At 51.1% G+C, this 19,457-nt stretch overlaps 1 protein-coding gene across 1 annotated transcript; it reads left to right on the top strand.

Annotated features, from left to right (window-relative positions):
* Positions 1 to 13,020: 13,020 nt before the first annotated feature.
* Positions 13,021 to 13,977, top strand: LOC138731471 (olfactory receptor 14C36-like). The gene has a single exon (XM_069877414.1). The coding sequence runs from the start codon at positions 13,021 to 13,023 to the stop codon at positions 13,975 to 13,977; it is 957 nt and encodes a 318-aa protein (XP_069733515.1).
* The last annotated feature ends 5,480 nt before the right edge of the window (positions 13,978 to 19,457 follow it).

Raw genomic sequence — 19,457 nt, 5'->3', positions numbered from 1 at the left:
GTGCCAGAACAGAGAGGTTCCGGGGTCCTTGGAAAAGGAACTCATTGAACACACCTTAAAGGACAGGAAGAAAGAGAATTGGGAGAACTGCATGTGGAAACCCCTGGAAGGTGAGGGAGTTGAAATGCACAGTGTGCCAGACAGAGAGCTGGCAAGGCAAGGACAGGGCAAGGGCAAGGCTGCTTCTCCCACAAAACTCACATGTTCTGAAAACTCATATTTTGGCAGCATAGAAGCTCCATGGACATTTTGTTGGAAGTTTGGAATCATTCCAGTTGATGAAAAAGAGTAGTATGAGATATCTCTTTAGGCACTGAGAGCAGTTGTCATGTTTTCAGACCGAGCTCCATGCTCTGACCATCAGCACCCAGTGCAAACCTCTAGAGGCCCCGGTGTGTCTGAGGGGTTTGCCTGGGACTGCAGCTGCCAGAGAAGACTGACAGAGCCGTGTCATTGCCATCATTTCCATCCAGTCCTGAACAGTCATACACTTCACTAGGGGAGTAACAAGAGTGTAGGTAAAGGGGCAGTACAGGGAGAGCTCTTTGAAGAAGCGACAATAGAATTCTCCAATTGATATTGATGCAGGGTGTCTCCTAAGGAGGTGTGGACATAGAGGGAAATGGCCTCGAGGTCAACCACTACATGGACAACCTTGCCCCTCGTCTCCCCAGCCCTGTCACGTGTCTCTGTTGGTCTGGTTGTCTCTGTCAGTGAAAAATACATCTCCATATGACAAACAAAGGGTTTGGATCCTTCCCAGAGCAGGTCTTAGATTTGCAGTCTATTGAGACGTAGACCTTGGATTCCCTCATCTCCTCAGTTACCCAATAAATAAAAAAAATACACAGAGACAAACTCTATTCTTGGACTAGTCTTTACCTTGAAGATAGAATCATAGACAATCTTGAGTGGGAAGGGATCTATAAGGATCATCACGTCCCTTCCTCTAGACTACATAAAACCAAACTTTATCACCAAGAGCATCATCCAGACATTCCTTGAACTCTGACAAGCTTGGCACCACGACCACTTCCCTGGGGAGCCTTTTCCAGTGGCCGAATAGCCAAAGACCCATTTCCTGATGTCCAATGCAAGCTTCCCCTGATGCAGCCTCAGCCCATTTCCATTTCCTATCGCTGGTCACAAGAGAGTAAAGCTCACCCACCGGTTGTGTGGAGTGGCCAGTGCTGGAGAGCTGGCAACGGGAGAGACCAGTGCCCTGGGCACCTTCCCAGTCTGTCCCTGCCACCAAGGGCACCCACAGCCTCCTCTCTCCGGCACCTGCAGGGCTGGGCTCTGCCCTCACACCCTCTGCAGCGTGTCCTCCCCCTGCATGGTCACACAGCTCAGCCAGCACTGGTGTCGTCCTCTCCCGGGCACTTTCCAGCTCAGCCCAGACCCTCCCAGCTCTCCCCACAGCCCTGCTCTCTCTCCAGCCCCGCAGAGCAGCCCCGTCTGGGCTGGCCCCATGGCAGTGCCCAGCGCAGGCTGCAGCAGAGCTCTGGGCTCTCCCCCACAGCCCCAGCCCCTCTGGAGGGCACGGCAGCTGCTGCGGGGCAGAGATGGTCTCAGCCTCCCCCGCAGCCCCAGGGCTGGAGGCTTGACCAGCTTGGCCAGCTCTCCCAGTCTGTATCCTGACTGCATTGATGGAAAACTCCTGGCAAAGACCAGGGAGATGAGCACAAGATGGAATGCACACACTGGTCTCCCTTCAAAGGAAACAAAGGAACAAAATACCAAGGAAACTCAGTTTCATCTCCTGGTTCGCATCAGGTTCCCAGGGCAGCTTGAAGCCTCCTTGTTTCTCCAGCCAGTACAAACCCTCAGTGGACACATCCCTCTTAAGTCAGGCATGTTCACAGCACCATTTTCCCAGGAAAGCAAGAAAACTCCCTTTCAAAACGCGAGAAGAGAACTTTGCATGCTCTCACTCCACATGTTCAGGGCTCCTTACACCCCAGAGGGTCCGTTCTGGGGACTGGCTGCTTCAAGGTTCCACCAGGAGAGAGACCAGGACAATTCCCAAGGGTCTGAGCCCCCGTGCTCTGCAGGGTGAGACCTGACCGCGATGCTGGTCCCTGCCTCCTCCGCCTCCTGACTGGAGAGGTTACGCTGCTAACCCAAAAAAGCAGTGGAACTCCAGGTTGGAATAAAGGGCCATGTTGAAACACCACAGAGCAAACAGGCAGGCGGCTAAATTAGAATGGAACTTGAGCGTCCAGGCCAGGATGGCTCCCTGCACAGCCTGGAGTCAGTGATACAGCACTGGGAAACAAATCTGATCGGGGGGAAGGAGCACAGGGCAAGGCTGGCACACTTAAACCTAAACACACCAGCTGGGCTCGGAACATCCCCGATGCAGAAAATAACCAGGAGCACAGGCTCCACCTCCTAGGAGAAGCAAGAGCAGGGGCTAACAGAGCCCTCAAGAACTGGAGACCCAGCCGTGGAGATAAAACTCCGAGCAGTGACTGTGCAGAAGCAGGCATGGACAGACCTGACCTCCCCCGGCCGTGGGGCAGAGTTTCCTCTCCAGCAGAACCGGCACCGGGCACTGTGACGGCTGAACCGCAGCTGCTTTGTTTCTCACACACAGAGTGAGGCGCAGGCAGCTCCCAGCGGAGAGACCCCCTGCCTCCTCCAGATCCTCCTGGAGAGTGAGTGCAGAGAGTGCTTGGCCCGGACAGCAGAGAGGTCTCCTCGGACACAGGCAGCATCGCAGAGAGGGACATCACAGAGGCCACGGCCAGAACCATTGTAGGGGTTGGAAGGGACCTCGAACATCCATCTAGTCCAACACCTCTGCCACGGGCAACAACACCCTGAGAGGTGCTGAAGGAGGATTTGGACCATTGAAATTGTGGATAATTCTAAAAACGAGTCTTTGTTCCCTTAAAGAGGCTTTGGAAGATAAAAATGAGCTTTGGGAACCTACAAATAAGGGTTTCGCCTGTAAAACTCTGCTGTTGGAAATTCAAAATCAGATTTTGGTCCTTAAAAATGAGGCTTTAAAAAGGAGTGATTAGACACAAAAAATGAGAGTTTAGAACCTCAAAATGTAACTGTGGGTCCTCAAAAGTCTATGGGTCCTGAAAAACAGGTTGGAACCCTAGAACTAAGGATTTCAAAGCATGAGACTTCGGGCGCTGAAGGGATGGATGCACTGCTGGAAATTTGTCTTTTAACCCTGCAAGGGAGGATAACCTCTTGGTTCTTCTGTGGCCCCAAGAAATGAAACTCTCGTCCTCAATGCAGGTCTTTGAGCGCCGCAATGGAAGCTTGAGCTGTAGAATTGGGGATTGGATCCTTTACGTGAGAGCCCGGAGCTTCAAAAGGAGGCTTTGGGTCCTACAAATGGTGTTTTGAAACTGAAACTCAGGCTTTGAGCCCTGACATCAGGTTTTGTGCCTTTACATGATGATGTGGTAGTGAACAGGAAGGCTTTGCACCCTAAAAATGGGACTTGAGAGGCTCAAAATGAGGATTTGAGCCCTCACAACTGTAGACTTGATTCTAAAATGAGACTTTGTTCCCTGAAAAGGAGGCTTTGGGAGCTAAAGATTACCTTTTGAATCCTTTTAGAGGCTTTTGTCTCAAAAAATGAGGCTGTGAGCAGAAAAAATCAGATGTTGTTCCTTAAAATGTGTCATTGAAGCTCAAGAAAGGGGGCTTGGATCTCACAAAGGAGGGTCTGTACCCTCAAACGAGGCTTTTGGCCCAAAAAACGGAGGTGTCCCCCAGCCCCCTGCGATATTGCCAGGCAACGGCTCGGCCCCAGGCCGGGACTCGGGGGGAGCTGCGGGTGCTGAGGGCTGGGGGGCAGGAAGGGGCAGAGCCAGGGGCTGGGACGGGGGTTCTGCACTAAAAAGGGGGTTCTGGCCCCAAAATGGGGCTGGGGGCACTGGTAGGAGGTGCTGAGGCCGCACGGGGCTCTGGCCCCTCAGTCACACCAGCACAGAACCATTAAGGCTGAAAAGCCTCTGGGCTCCCCCAGCCCAGCCCTGTGCACGGAACGTCCCGAGGCGTCAAATCTGCTTAACTTGAACCCCCAGGGGTGGAGAATCCCCCGCTGCCCTGGAGCCTCGGCCAGGGCTGCACCGCGCTCACACAAAGGCATTTTCCCTCCTATCCAACCAAGAAGGATCCTGCTCCTCCGGACAAGAAGGTGGATGTTCTCAGGTGCCACAGGATCTGTGGCCAACCGATAGCTGCGTTCAAGGAGCTGGTGAAATGCCAATATCCTTTCTTCTAACTGTGGCCTCAGTGCCTTGCTGATGTCTGGACTCTCTCTGTGGATGTTGACATGGACTGAGCAGCCTGGTCTGACCTCAGAGCTGGCCCTGCTTGGAGCTGGCACTGGACTAGAGATCACCTGAGCTCTCTTAATGCCCAGGTTTTCCTATGAGCATAAGATGTAGAGACCCACTTAGCAGGTTGCCCCAAGCCTCCCCAGCAGGACAAAGTGTGCCCTGACAGCCCTCGCTGTGGCCCTAACTCCATCCTGGCAGACCTCCTCCAGGGCCTCTCCAGTTTCTCCACTTTCCTTCTGAAATGTCAGACTCACTGGGTCCTGTGGCATCGTCCTGGTGCCAGAAGCGTGAGGGCAGCGATTGTCTCCTTTGCCCAGCGTCAGGAGTTGCTCCCTCTGCTCCTCCCAGGGAGGGGCTGGGGGTGGGCGAGAAGCTGTCAGGGGGAGACAGGCAGGAGAGCTGACCCCGGCTGAGCAGAGGGAGATCCCATAACGTAGGTGCCACGCTCAGCGATAGAACCTGTGGCAGAAGAAGTGGAGATTTTTATCCTTCAAGGTGACAGGTGGTGGTAGACTGGCAGGGTGTCAGTCTGCCTGAGGGAGGAGGCCATTGATGGCATTTGCGTTGGTTTGGACTTTGGATTATGTTGGGGTTTAATTTTTTTCCTCCACCTATTCAACTATATTTTGCTCAGCCACAAGTCAAATAACACTTCCCTGGCGCAGCATGGGTAGAGACCTGGCCAGCTGAGGGCTGCCCTGAGGAGATGGACCTGAGCACCGGGATGCTGGCTTGTCCTCACTCACAAGAGACCTCCACCAATCGCATGCCCATGCAAAAGAGATTTTCCAAAGAACTATTGATCTTCTCCTGTAACTTCCTCAGCCTGGAGAAGAGAAGGCTTCGGGGAGACCTTGTAACAGCCATCCCGTACATGAAGTGAGTAACCAAGAAGGCTGCAGAGGGACTTTTTACAAGGGCATGGAGGGACAGGATGAAGGGGGCAAAGATTTAAACTGTAAGGGGGAAGATTTAGATTAGACATTAGGAAGAAATTGTTCACAAAGAAGTTGGTAAGACTGTGGCCCAGGTTGCGCAGTGAAGCTGTGGCTGCCCCCTCCCTGGAGGTGTTCAAGGCCGGCTTGGATGGCGCCTTGAGCAGCCTTGTCCAGTGGGAGGTGTCCCTGCCCACGGCAAGGGGGCTGGAGCTGCATGGGCTTTAAGGTCCCTTCCAACCCAAACCATTCTATGATTCTGAAAAGTATTGAAATATAAACTTTAAACTAAACCATATTTTTCTTAGGTGCATTTCAAAATCTTCCTCTTTAACCACACTGGGAAATGACTCCAAGGAGCTGTGTGAGCCTTGAAGACCTTAAGAAAACAACAGGAAGGGAAAGAGCTCATTAAGTCTTTCTGTAGTTTAATGAGACCCAGGCTGGATTTGCTGATGAGTCCTTGAACAACCACTGCTGAGAGGAGACTGAGAAAACATCTCAAGAAGTCAAGAGCAAAGCTCTAAATGCCTTGGAAGTCTTAACTGGTCTCAGTGGGGATTGTTAGTGACAAAGCCTCCCCAGGGACTCGTTAGAGCCGAGAATTAGAGGCCATGACTGCAGGAATGCAAAGGTGCTGTGCAGGCAGCTGTGATGCTGAGAAAAGCCGGGGTTTGACTGAGGAAGGAGAAAGGCCAAGCCCTGACCCCCAGGCCCTGGGCAGGCAGATCTGGCTTTGGCTACAAGGGCACTTGTGCCATGGACATTTTGACATTGCTGAATCAGAATCACAGCAGTCATCCCATGTAATTAAAAATACAGGCCTGTAGGGTTATGGGAGATGCCAAGGCTCTCACTCAGCTTCCTGCAGTTGTAGAAGAACTGGGTCCTAGATGGGCAGGGTCATCAAAGGGTTGAGTCATAGAAGAGAAACAGAAATCTTGGGTATGAGAAGGGGAAGCTGAGAGAAGAGTTGAGTCATAGAGGAGTAACTAAGGCATGCAGTCATAGAAGGGTTATAGAAGTTTTGGATCACAGAATTTTCATAGCAGAACTGGAGCATAGATGACTGAGTTCATAAAAGGGTCATAGAATATTCAGGCCATAGAAGAGGTGAGTCATAGAAGTGTGGGTTTTGGGGGGGTTTAGAAGGGTTTATTCATAGAAGGGTCACAAAATGGTGGGTTCAGAGAAGGGTTGGGTCATAGAAGAGTCATAGAACAGTCAGATAATGGAAGAACCTGGTCACAGAAGGTTCATGGAAGAGTCAGATCATGGAAAGTCACATCACAGAAAAGTCAGACACCAGTCAGGTCATGGTATGAAGTGTTGTGTCATAGAAGGCTTGAGTCATGGAAGGGCCTGGTCCTGTAAGAGATGGGTCACGGAACAGTTGAGTTATAGATGTATTAGGTCATAGAGGAATAACAGAAGATTTCAGTCATAGAAGGTTCATAAATGGGTCGGGTGATGGAAGTCTCAGATCAAAGGTAATAGCAGTATTGAGGAATAGAAGCCTGAGAGTTTATTTGGATAATAGAAGGGTTTGGTCATTGAAGGAACATTAAAGAGTCAGGCCATAGGAGGGTCAGGTCATAAAATGGTTGGGTCATAGATTATTCAATTCAGAGAGGAGTCAGGTCATAGAAGAATCATAGAAGAATTGGGTCATAGATGGCTTGATTTGTAGAAGGCTCAGACTCTAGATGAGTTGGATTATAAAGAAGTCACAGAAGAATGGGGTGGTAGAAGAGTTGGTTCATAGAAGAGATCACAGAATCGCAGAATCACAGAATCACAGAACAACCAGGTTGGAAGAGACCCACCGGATCATCGATTACAACCATTCCTATCCAACACTAAACCATGCCCCTTAGTACCTCGTCCACCCGTGCCTTAAACACCTCCAGGGAAGGTGAATCAACCCCCTCCCTGGGTAGCCTGTTCCAGTGCCCAATGACCCTTTCTGTGAAGAATTTTTTCCTAATGTCCAGCCTAAACCTCCCCTGGTGGAGCTTGAGGCCATTCCCTCTTGTCCTGTCCCCCATCACTTGGGAGAAGAGCCCAGCTCCCTCCTCTCTACAACCTCCTTTCAGGTAGTTGCAGAGAGCAATGAGGTCTCCCCTCAGCCTCCTCTTCTCCAGGCTAAACACCCCCAGCTCTCTCAGCCGCTCCTCGGAATCCTTGTTCTCCAGCCCCCTCACCAGCTTTGTTGCTTTTCTCTGGTCTCGCTCCAGAGCCTCAACATCCTTTTTGTGGTGAGGGGCCCAGAATTGAACCCAGGATTCGAGGAGCGGTCTCACCAGTGCCTGAGGGAGAGTCCAGAGGGAGAAGAACCTCTCTGGACCTGCTGGCCACACCGTTTCTGATCCAAGCCAAGATGCCATTGGCCTTCTTGGCCACCTGGGCCACTGCTGGCTCATATTCAGTCGGCTGTCAACCAACACCCTCAGGTCCCTCTCCTCCAGGCAGCTTTCTAGACAGACTTCTCCTAGTCTGGAGCTACTCAGGGTTGTTGTGCCCCAAGTGCAGGACCCAGCACGTGGCCTTGTTAAACCTCATCCATTGGTCTCAGCCCATGGATCCAGCCTGTCCAGATCCCTTTGCAGAGCCTCCCAACCCTCCAGCAGATCCACGCTTCCACCCAGCTTAGTGTCGTCCGCAAACTTGCTAAGGGTGCACTCGATTCCTCCATCCAGGTCATTGATAAAGACATTGAACAGGGCTGGACCCAGCACTGAGCCCTGGGGGACACCACATGGAAATGGCCTCCAGCTGGATTTCACACCATTTCCCACCACTCTCTGGGCCCTCCATCCAACCCGTTTTCCACCCAGGAGAGTGTGCGCCTATCCAGGCCAGAGGTGACAGTTTCCCAAGCAGAATGCTGTGAGAAACCGTGACAAAGGCTTTACTGAAGTCCAGGAAGATCCATCCACAGCCTTTCCCTCATCCAGCAGCCGAGTCACTTTGTCACAGAAGGTAATCAGGTTAGTTTGGCAAGACCTGCCCTTCATGAACCCGTGTGGACTGGGCCTGATCACCCGGTTCTCTTGCATGTGCTTCATGATAGCACTCAAGATCACCTGCTCCATGACTTTCCTTGGCACTGAGGTCGGACTGACAGGCCTGGAGTTCCCTGGATCCTCCCTGCGACCCTTCTTGTAGACGGGCACAACATCAGCCTCCAGTCCAGTGGAACTTCCCCAGTCTTCCAGGACTGCTGGAAGATGATGGAAAGGGGTCTGGCCGGCACATCCGCCAGCTCCTTCAATACCCTTGGATGAATCCCATCCGGCCCCATAGACTTGTGGGTGTCTAGTCGGGCTAGCAAGGCTCTGACCACCTCCTCTTGGATCATGGCAGCCTCATTTTGCTCCTCTAGCTCCTGGGTTTGTACACAGATGGAATGACTTTCTTTACAATTAAAGACTGAGGCAAAGAAGGCATTAAGTACCTCAGCCTTTTCCTCATCCCCTGTCACTGTTGTTCCTTCTGCGTCCAATAGGGACTGTATGGTCTCCCTAGTCCTCCTTCTATTATTTATATATTTATAGAAGGATTTTTTGTTATCTTTCACAGACTTTGCCAATCTTATTTCTAGTTGAGCCTTAGCCCTTCTGATTTTTTCTCTACACAATCTCACTTCCCTCCTGTAGTCCACCCAAGAGGCCTGTCCCCTCTTGCAGAGCCCATAAATGTTTCTCTTCTTCATGGGTCATGAGATGGGTCATAGAAGTCTCATAGAAGAGTAGTGTTGTACAAGAGGTGTGTCATTGAAGTGTCGGGTCATAGAAGCACTAGGCCATAGGTTGGTGATAGAACTGTTGGATCATTGAAGTCATAAAAACACAGGTGGTGGCTCATTTAAGCGTCTGGTCATACAGGAGTCAGGTCATAGAGGGTCAGTTAATAGTAGGTTTGGTTCATAAAACAGTTGGGTCATCAAAGGGTCGGGTTGGGTCATAGAAGAAGTTGGGTCACAGAAGCATCAGGCATAGATGATTTGTATCACAGAAGAATCATAGAAGACTTGGGTCATAGAAAGTAAAATCACAGAAGAGTCAGAGGATAGTCAAGTCATAGGACATAGAAGGCTCATGTCACAGAAGTGTCTGATCATACAAGAGCAGGTCAAAGAAGAGTCAGGTTATAGATGAGTTGTATCGTGGAGGAGTAATAGTATAGTTCAGTCATAAAAGGCTCATAGAAGTGTCGGGTCAGAGAAGCCTCAGGCAATAAAAGATTTGGGTGGTAAGAAGGGTCATAAAAGATTTGGGTCATGGAATAGCTGAGTCATCGAAGCATGAGAGTTTAGTCAGGAAAAGGAAGGAACAGGTCATGGAAAGGCCTTAGAAGAGTCACGTCATAGAAGTGTTGGGTCATAGAAGAGTAGGGTCAACAATTATTCAGATCATAGAGGAGTTAGGTCATAGAAGGATGGTGAGACACAATATGCCCAGGGGAAATCCCGTCCACTTCTCTTTCAGATACCCAGAAATGCAATCCAAGGAGACAACGTCTGGGCAAAGCCTTTAGATCCCCTGCCCATCCACTGGCCATTTCTAAAAAGGGCATGTCATGTGGGGGTGATGGCAGTGATCAAGGAGTTCCACTCATCTCCATGACCTTCTGAAAATGATGGAGAGTGGCCTCATGTGACATCGTCCTCCTCACTCAGCTCCCTGGGATGCTGCTCCTCCTGTCCCACAGACTGGGAAGGATTGTGTTTGCTCAAGTGATCCCTGACTTGATCCCCAGTCACCACTGGTTGATCTCCTCCAGAGTCCTGCCTCGAGTCACAGGGGCCTGGGAGATCTTGATGGGCAAGACAGAGGCAAAGAGAACAGAGAATCTCAGATCTGTCCATACCTGCTCTTCCTAAATTCAGCACTGCCCACACAGTGCCCTTTACTGTTCCTTAAAAAGCAAACACTCATCATGGGGCACTTGAATGGCCTTTCAAGTCGAGGTGGAGTTTTGGTGAGGACTGTTGCTCAGCTTGGAGGATGCTGTTCTTGAAGCCCGTCTTTCCTGAGCTCTGTGACCTTATCACAGCTCTGCCTCCCACAGAGGAGGCTCCAGCTTCTGCTGCCTGTGCCCCTGGCTGAGGGCATTGCTGCCCACTGGGGCTGAAGCCCTGCAGCTGCGGCACCAGGCAAGCTCATCCCTGCCATGAGGAAACCTGGGAACAAGCTTCCAGCAATCCGTGTGTGCAAAGGCTTTTCTTAGAGCAGAGACACAGCCAGGAGAGAAGGAAGCTGAGTGTGTTTCCAGCCCTGAGTCTAAAGACCCAGGATGAAATGTCTGAATTCACTCAGTGGAACAGATCCCCCCAGCTTGGAGAAATGAGATCATTCCCTGTTACCCTCCTGCTGTCCTGTCTAATGATGGGACAAAAATATTGATTTTCATGCCCAGTTATTTTTCTAACAGGAGCAGTGACACTGCATGAAAGAAGTTTCTCTTCCCAGCTGAGGGAGGGAACATCAGGGATGGCTTCAGCCTGTTTCTCAGCAGTTTCTCCTGGAGCCCCAGGGACACCTCGAGGGAGCCCAGAGGGGGCAGACAAAGCGCTGCCTTGGGCTGCTCCTCTGCTGCTGAGCTGGGCTGGGCTCCTGGGACAGTGTGAGCTGATAACGAGAGGGCAGTTCTGGAAAGAGCCAGGGCTGGCCAGGAGCAGCCCCTCTGCAAAGCTCAGCAGGGCTGAGGGCACTGCCTGCAGGGAGCAGAGCTGAAGATTCACTCGGGGAGAAATCATCACAGTCACAAATACAGTAAGTCTCTGGGTGCAGGGCAGTGCACTTCTGGGAAGATCTCCTAAAGCTGCCATGTGCCACAGCTTTCGGAATCTATGAGGAGGACTTTCAGAGTTTGTCTAGTGCAGAGGAGAGGGACACCGCTCCAGAGCCAGGGTTCTCCTCTGCACCCCCAAAGGACTGGGTGTGAGGGCTGCGAGTGCAGCCAGGGGTGCCCTGGGCTCTCCTTCAGCTCCCTGCCAGGAAGCTCCCTGCGCTCCTGTCGGGGAAGGAGCGACCCCCGGCAGGGCAGGGCAGGGTCCTCCTGCTGTCCAGAGGGGGCTGTGTGTGTCAGGGCTGCTCACAGCTCCAGGTCACCCCCACAGCACTTGTAGAAGGTCTTTTTGGAGAATGACATCGGGGCAGCATCTACCTGTAAGGGATGGAGTCTGTGCTTTCAGGTTTCCACTCCTGGTGTTGGGGGGGCAGTGGGGATGGGAATTTATTTCTTTTTCTTGAAAGGCACCAGTACTCCAGTTCCCGTTAGGATTTCTGTGAGCTGCTCCTCAGCCCCTGCACTCCCAGAGATGTCCCTGGGCAGGGCCCCACTGCCAGGAAGGGTCTGCAGGGCAGGGCAGAGCACACGGTGTGCTCTGTGAGCACAGACACAAGGAGATCCAGGGACAGAGAAACAGCTCCCAGCAGGGACAAGCTCCAGGCAGCAGAGACATGGGCAGGGATGGAGAAGGATCTGCTCCCATTGACACCATGGGATGCAGGATTCGGGCATCTCCCTGCCACCCCCTGCAGTGCAGACATCTATGATGGAGCGAACCCACTCTCTTGTCTCCCACCTCCTCTCTTCAGACCATAGGTGGTCAGTCACCTTCTCAGCATCCTCACCCTTTCAAAGGAGACATTACCAGCCCCCTGATTGTTTCTCTGCTCTTTCAATCTGCAGCAACTCTGTGCATGTCTCCCTCTTCCCTCTCCTTCCTTGGCTCCCCAGGTTCTTACCACTGGACCATCTGGGATGGGGTTTGGGTTAAGCTGCAGTTCAGAGACCAGTCCTGTGGTTCCTGCCATGCAGGTGTAGCTGTAGGAGTAAGAGTCTAATCCCTCTCCCAACTGACAAGTTCAGGCAATGCAAATGAGCAGATTCTCTTTTCAGGACACCCCACATTTGTGACATGTGATTCTTTGCTTGCAGTGTCCTGCTGTGCTTCAGGCTGCCCTCCAGAAGGCACATTTCTCCCGTGGTATCTTTGTGTCATCTGGCAGTGCCATGGATACCTCACACAAAGGCCATGGAAGTGCTGCTCATCGTCTGTGTGGGGGAAGCATCAGTGAGCCCTCTGTGTCCCTGACTGCGAGAGGAGAGCTGAAATCCCCACTCCAGTAGGATAAGGTGAGGGTATTAGGAGATCTGCACAGGGAAACTGGATTGCTCAGCTTCCAGCAGTGCCAGTTTTTTGGGGAGGGAACACCCAAGTGCAAAAGTTCTCCATCACAGGGCAGCTGAGACCAGGGCTGATGGACAGACCGGCTGTGCTCACTCTGCATGAAGGGGCAGCCCGTTTGCCTGTCAGGATCCACAAGATATCACTTGGAGTGAAGCAGAGAAGCCTGGAGTTTCTTCATCCTGAGCTGTGTTGGGGCAGTGAGAACAGAAGACAAAACAAAATCCCCTCACCTCTGCTCTGCAGTTGGGTGAATGGCGAGGGACAGTGCTGGAAATCTCTTTGATATCAGGAGTGGATTCATCCTGAGATCACCCTTTGTTCTGTTCCCCTGTTGCTGTAGGGCAGGACCGACTCCTGTAGAGCCCACATCACAGCCTCCTGCTCCCTGTGGCAACCTCAGAGAGGAGCAATCAGAGGTTGTGAAAGGGACCTGCCAAATATACTCCTTCCTGAAAGGGTCAGTTTGGGGGTAGTTCTATGAAGAAGAGCATTGATTTTGGTCAGAGAAATGTCCCCTAAATTGTCTTTCTCTTTTCCCTCTTGGACACTGCCCCATACCCAGAGGCAGCACATGTCCAACAGCAGCTCCATCACCCAGTTCCTCCTCCTGGCATTCGCAGACACACGGGAGCTGCAGCTCTTGCACTTCTGGCTCTTCCTGGGCATCTACCTGGCTGCCCTCCTGGGCAACGGCCTCATCATCATCACCATCGCCTGTGACCAGCACCTCCACACCCCCATGTACTTCTTCCTCCTCAACCTCGCCCTCCTCGACCTGGGCTCCATCTCCATCATTGTCCCCAAATCCATGGCCAATTCCCTCTGGAACATCAGGCCCATCTCCTATACAGGGTGTGTCTCGCAACTCTTTCTGTTTGTCTTTTTCATTACAACAGAATTTTGTATTCTCACCATCATGTCCTACGACCGCTACGTTGCCATCTGCAACCCCCTGCACTACGGGACCCTCCTGGGCAGCAGAGCTTGTGTCCACATGGCAGCAGCTGCCTGGGGTGCTGGGTTTCTCTACGCTCTGCTGCACACAGCCAGTACATTTTCCCTGCCCCTCTGCCAGGACAATGCTGTGGACCAGTTCTTCTGTGAGATCCCCCAGATCCTCAAGCTCTCCTGTTCACACTCCTACCACAGTGAAGTTGGGCTTATTGTAGTAAGTGTCTTAGTAGCATGTGGCTGTTTTGTTTTCGTGGTGGTGTCCTATGTGCAGATCTTCAGGGCCGTGTTGAGGATCCCCTCAGAGCAGGGACGGCACAAAGCCTTTTCCACATGCCTCCCTCACCTGGCTGTGATCTCCCTCTTTATCAGCACTGCAGGATTTGCCTACTTGAAACCTCCCTCCATCTCCTCTCCACCCCTGGACCTGGTGGTGTCAGTTCTGTATTCAGTGGTGCCTCCAGCACTGAACCCCCTCATCTACAGCTTCAGGAATCAGCAGCTCAAGGATGCAGGGTGGAAACTGATAACTGGATGGTTTTCTGAAGCAATGAACTGCTCATCACCTACTGCATAAGAGTTTATCATGAAAATCATGGCAGGCTCAGACTGGCTTCTCTATTTGTTGTTGGTGTTCCTGGTTTTTCAATAGCAATAATCTTGTAATCCTGTTTTAAATTCACTGCCACCTTCTCTTTTCTTACTGATTGGCTGTGTAAATGAGTAGCTGTGCTCTCTGTGTGCTTAAATAAAATAAAGGGATATTCAGCACCTTCTGTTTCCTGATATCTTTTGTCCAAGGCCTTTTTGGAGCTGCAGAGACAGTTCCTGCAGACATAGGTGGAGGGGAAAGGAGTCCCAGCACAGCAGCACTGCCAGGCACCAGCACTTGATCTCCCAGAGCTGTTCTCATTCCCCTTCCACACACCCATTGCCCTGCTGTAAAGCCTGAGTGCTCTGAGCTTGGTCACATTGCCTATAGTTTGCATCATGTCATCATTGCTGAAGGTTTGCATCATATTTGGGTGTTTAAAAACATGATTATTGCACTAATTTAAACTAACGGATGTGATCTACATGGACTTCTGTAAAGCCTTTTACGCAGTCCCTCACAACATCCTTCTCTCTTAATTGGAGAGATCTGGATTTGATGGGTGGATGGTTGGTGGATAAGACTTTGGCTGGATGGTCGTATTTAGAGAGTAGCGATAAACGGCTCAATGTCCAGATAGAGATCTGTGATAAATGGTGTCCCTCGGGGGTCCATACTGGGACCAGTGCTGTTCAATATCTTCATCAGTGATATAGAGAGCGAGATTGAGTGCACCCTCAGCACGTTTACTGATGACACCAAGCTGAGTGATGCAGTTGCCACATTGGAAGGACAGGATGTCATCCAGAGGGACCTGGAGAAGCTGGAGAAGTGGGGCCGTGAGAACGTCATGAGGTTCAACAGGGCCAAGGGCAAGGTCCTACAGCTGGGTTGGGGCAATCTGCAGTTTCACTGTGCTTGAGATTGAGATGTGATTGAGAGCAGCCCTGCAGAGAAGGACTTGGGGGTGCTGGTCGATGAGAAGCTCGACATGAAGCAGTGTGCCCAAGCGGCCAAGAAGGCCAGTGGCATCCTGGCTTGGATCAGAAATGGTGTGACAAGCAGGTCCAGGGAGGTTATTCTCCCTCTGGACTCGGCACTGGGGAGACCGCTCCTCGAATCCGGGGGTCAGTTCTGGCCCCTCACCACAAGAAGGATGTTGAGGCTCTGGAGTGAGTCCAGAGAAGAGCAACAAAGCTGGTGAAGGGGCTGGAGAACAAGAGGAGCATCTGAGAGAGCTGGGGGTGTTTAGCCTGGAGAAGAGGAGGCTGAGGGGAGACCTCATTGCTCTCTACAACTACCTGAAAGGAGGTTGTGGAGAGGAGGGAGCTGGGCTCTTCTCGCAGGTCATGTGGGACAGGACAAGAGGGAATGGCCTCAAGCTCCACCAGGGGAGGTTTAGGCTGAACATTAGAAAAAAAATTTTCACAGAAAGAGTCACTGGGCACTGGCAGAGGCTGCCCAGGGAGGGGGTTGAGTCACCTTCCCTGGAGGTGTTTAAGGCACGGGTGGACGAGGCGCTAAGGGGCATGGTTTAATGATTGATAGGAATGGTTGGACTCGATGATCCAGTGGGTCTCTTCCAACCTGGTGATTCTATGCTTCTATGCTTCTATGAGCCGGCAATATGTGCTTATAGCCCAGAGGACCAACTGTGTCCTTGGCTGCATCAAAAGAAGTGTGGCCAGCAGGTCGAGGGAGGTGATTCTTCCCCTCTATACCTCTTTTGTGAAACCTCATCTGGAGTACTGTGTCCACGTCTGGAATCCTCAACAAAAGAAGGATGTGGAACTGTTGGATCGGGTCCAGAGGAGGCTACAAGGATGATCAGAGGGCTGGAGCACCTCCCATACGAAGACAGTATGAGAGTATGGGTTGTCCAGCCTGGAGAAGAGAAGGCTCTGAGGAGACCTTATAGTGACCTTCCAGTACCTGAAGTGGTTACAAGAAATCTGGGGAGGGACCCTTTACAAAGACTTGTAGTGATAGGATGAGGGGCAATGGGTATAAACTGGAGAGGGGCAGATTTAGGCTAGACATAAGGAGGAGTTTCTTCGCCATGAGGGTGGTGAGGCACTGGAACAGGTTACCCAGGGAAGTTGTAGCTGCCCCATCTCTGGAGGTGTTCAAGGCTACGTTGGATGGGGCCTTGGGCACCCTGATGTAGTGGGACAAGTCCCTGCCCATGGCAGGGGGGCGTGGAACTAGTTGAGCTGCAAGGTCCCTTCCAACCCAAACTATTCTATGAGTCTATGATTCTATAAATCTCTGCCTCCCAGGCCAGAGGAGATATGGACAGGGATGCTGAGCAGCTGGTGTCAGGAGCAGCTGATGCCCTGGTGTTACTGTGCTGCTTTGCAGGACACGTTTATCTGAACCAGGGTGAGAACCAGACAGTGGTTCCCCCCAAAACAGCCCTGCTGAAGGTGCTGCAGCGGGCACCTGCCTGTCGGGATGGCAACCCAAGGAGCACCCTTCTCCACTGTAGGTTCCTGAGAAAGAAGTGGATCACAGAATGTCGTGGAAACAGGCTGAATTCCATACGTGCCCATAGGTGAAGGCCACCTGAAGCTCTGCCCTGGGAAGCTCTTTGCCAGCCCCTCCCACCCTGCTCTGCTTCCAGTACTGGCTGCAGAGCTGGTTGGGGCTGAGCTTAGAGCTGGTGTGAGCTCCAGGGAGTGTTTTCTCCTGACAGCACCATGCCTGGTTTATTTTGGATCAGCACGGTCCACGCACTCAGTAACTGTCCAGACTTTGTTCCTGAGTGGAAGGGAGAGATGAGGGCCATGGAGCAATCCTGCATCTGAACTGCATCCACCTCCATTCCAATGGGAAAAAAATAGATTGGAATGTTTCCCAGGAGCTGATCTCTCCTGTTTCTTTACAGATGTGGCTGGAGGTGACGGATCTCGGGCTTCCTGTCTGAGTCCCAGCGCTGATGCGCAGGGAGATCACATGGGCACATGACGGCTTTTGAATTCCTTTGGGAGCTGCCAGCTCAAAGCCCTCACAGGAGCGAGGCCTCTTTCGTGGGTGTGAGAATACCGACCATCATCGCATGTGCCAACCCATTCCATGATCCTCTCTTGTCCTGCTGTTCAGTTCTGACAGGGTGATCACCATGTGAGATGGGATCTTCTCATGGAGGCTTGGGTGCAGATGTGGCTCCTGCTCCCGCTTCTTGGCTGGATCCTGTGCTGGAGCCCTATTGTCCTCCATGGTGTTTGAGGGCTCTGGGTGGTACCTCAGAGCCAGGGCCAGATGGAAGCCAGACACCCAGCTTGAGGTGGGACAGCCGGCTTGAAGGCAGCAACCATGAACTGTGTGGATTCAGACTCAAGTAGTTACTCTCTCTTTCTAGATGTATTTTAGATAATTCGGTTGTGCTTTTCCTCTGGCTTTGAGGGTCTGTGGCCTCTTCGAGGCCACTAGAAAGTGCCCAGGACATGGTGACCAGAGCATGGGGTTCAGTCTACTGCATCCTTCCCATGGGATGAGGTGGCAGGATGGGATGTGCTGTTTCCCAGCTGAATTGGCTGCAGCATCTCCCTGTCCCCTCTAAAGCTTGTGGTTTTCCAAAAATGCGCTGAATGTTGCAAGAAGATCCCATGCGATCTCCTGGTCTCTCAGCAGCCTGGGTTTTGATCTTCATGGGAACACAGGGTAGTGTCAAGCTCTTAGATTTTCATCCAGGAAAGACACATCATCCCATCATAGGTGGGATCTCTTCTTAGGGAGAGCATTTCACATAACACACAATTACATTTCTACAGCATGTATTGGGTGTAAAGGAGAAGATTTTATTGTGGTGAAGCATACTTAACCATAAGCACACACTTTTTGCACCTATCTCTTTCCTCTCAGGAATAAAAACTTCTTTAAGTGCCTCTTTAAAGCAGAGATGATCCCTAGATGGAAGCCATTCTGTGACACAATGGAATCTAGAAAATAGAGCAATAAAGTTGAATTTTTAAAACAAGGGAAACTAGATTGCACTTTTACAGAGGAAAAGATTTCATTTACATCTATTCAGCTGTTCAATCTTGAGCACATCTTGCTTTCTTCTTCAGAGAAGCATGCTCCACTTCAACATCTCACTACAATGTATTATCAAATTACCTATCTTTTTCAGTTCAACTGTTTTTCAATTGAAAGTGATTATCTACATTTCCCTTCATTTCGATTCTTCTTTTTCCTGGATGCCTCATTATTCCCCTAATTTGCATATTAAACCAGTCTTCCTTTTAAACTGGGAATTATCTCTGCTTCCCGGAGAGGACAGAATACTGAGCCTGTAATGGACTTCTTATGAACTATACAGGATAAGACCATACCATACAGAACAGGTCTTAAAATATTAATATGCCTATATAGATTACTTCAGGTCAAAAGTAATAAAGGTATTTTAAGTATTAACCACCGAGATGAAACTGAAAACAGCCAATCTGACAGCACAAGCAGGCTCAGATGATGCTGATCACAGTGAAGTATCTTCTGGAAATTAGGGGGGTGAGCAGGCTATTAACCTGCTCATACCTGCCTGGTTTTTCCACTAGGCTACTCTGCTGTCCTGTCCAGCAATGAGCGGAACAAAGCAAAAGCCATAAAGCCAGCCTCAGAGCAGCATTTTCATGCACACCTTTAAGTGTTATAACCTAGAAGTTGGCCCTTCCAGTCTAAGTTGACCTCCCCAGCCTAAAAACAGAATTGGTAGAAATGAAGCATGTACTGCCAGAATTGTTTACCATACACAAGAAGGTACCTGGACTCCTTGTTTCCTCATTGGGCTTGTAAATACTCTGGGTGCCTAACCTTACATCTTCAGGCATACTCAAAGCCAGGAAGATCTAACCAGCCTGTGTGGAAGGCTGAGGCAAGGCAGAGGGAGTCCAGTATCTGCCCTTTGGATGCACAGCGTGTATTTAAAGGACTGAGTCTGTCTGATTCAGCAAGGCTGCAGAAGCCAGACTGGAAGCAGGGCACAGATGATGGACTGCCATTTCCTAAGGGATGGGGAGCTGAGCAGGATGCATTTCAGCTCTGTCCTGGGCCCATGGGCAGGAGCTTTGAGCCTCATGAGGGCTATTAAGGATCTGACCCCCACTTCAGGAGCCATGCCTTCCTTCCCACCTGCATCACACTTCCCTCTCTTCACAGCAGCAGCTGTGAACAAACATGCACCCAGCACAGCCTCCTTCAAGAGACGCCTGCACCCATGGAGCCTCCCCAGCCAGCACTCTGCAGCCATCACCCTGTGCCTGGCTGGGGCAGCCCAGGATGGCGCCGTGGTCAGGCACAAAAACATACAGGCATGTCCCGAAGGGTTACAGAGATTACCTCTGTATAAACGACAAAACACACACACAAGCCAACCTAGAACAAACTAGAGCTGCAGATGTATTTTTTTGGCTTGCCTACCCTACTAGGCTAGACTTGAGTTTATTCTTGAAGATGACCTAATGATC

This window comes from Phaenicophaeus curvirostris, chromosome 27 (genome assembly GCF_032191515.1).
Source record: "Phaenicophaeus curvirostris isolate KB17595 chromosome 27, BPBGC_Pcur_1.0, whole genome shotgun sequence".
NCBI classification, from domain to species: domain Eukaryota; kingdom Metazoa; phylum Chordata; class Aves; order Cuculiformes; family Cuculidae; genus Phaenicophaeus; species Phaenicophaeus curvirostris.
Note: the sequence above shows the minus strand (reverse complement) of the source record. Positions and strands in the feature narration are given on the sequence as shown.

Excerpts from the sequence above, each read along its gene's own strand:
- LOC138731471 (XM_069877414.1), top strand. The coding sequence starts at position 13,021 with ATGTCCAACAGCAGCTCCATCACCCAGTTCCTCCTCCTGGCATTCGCA.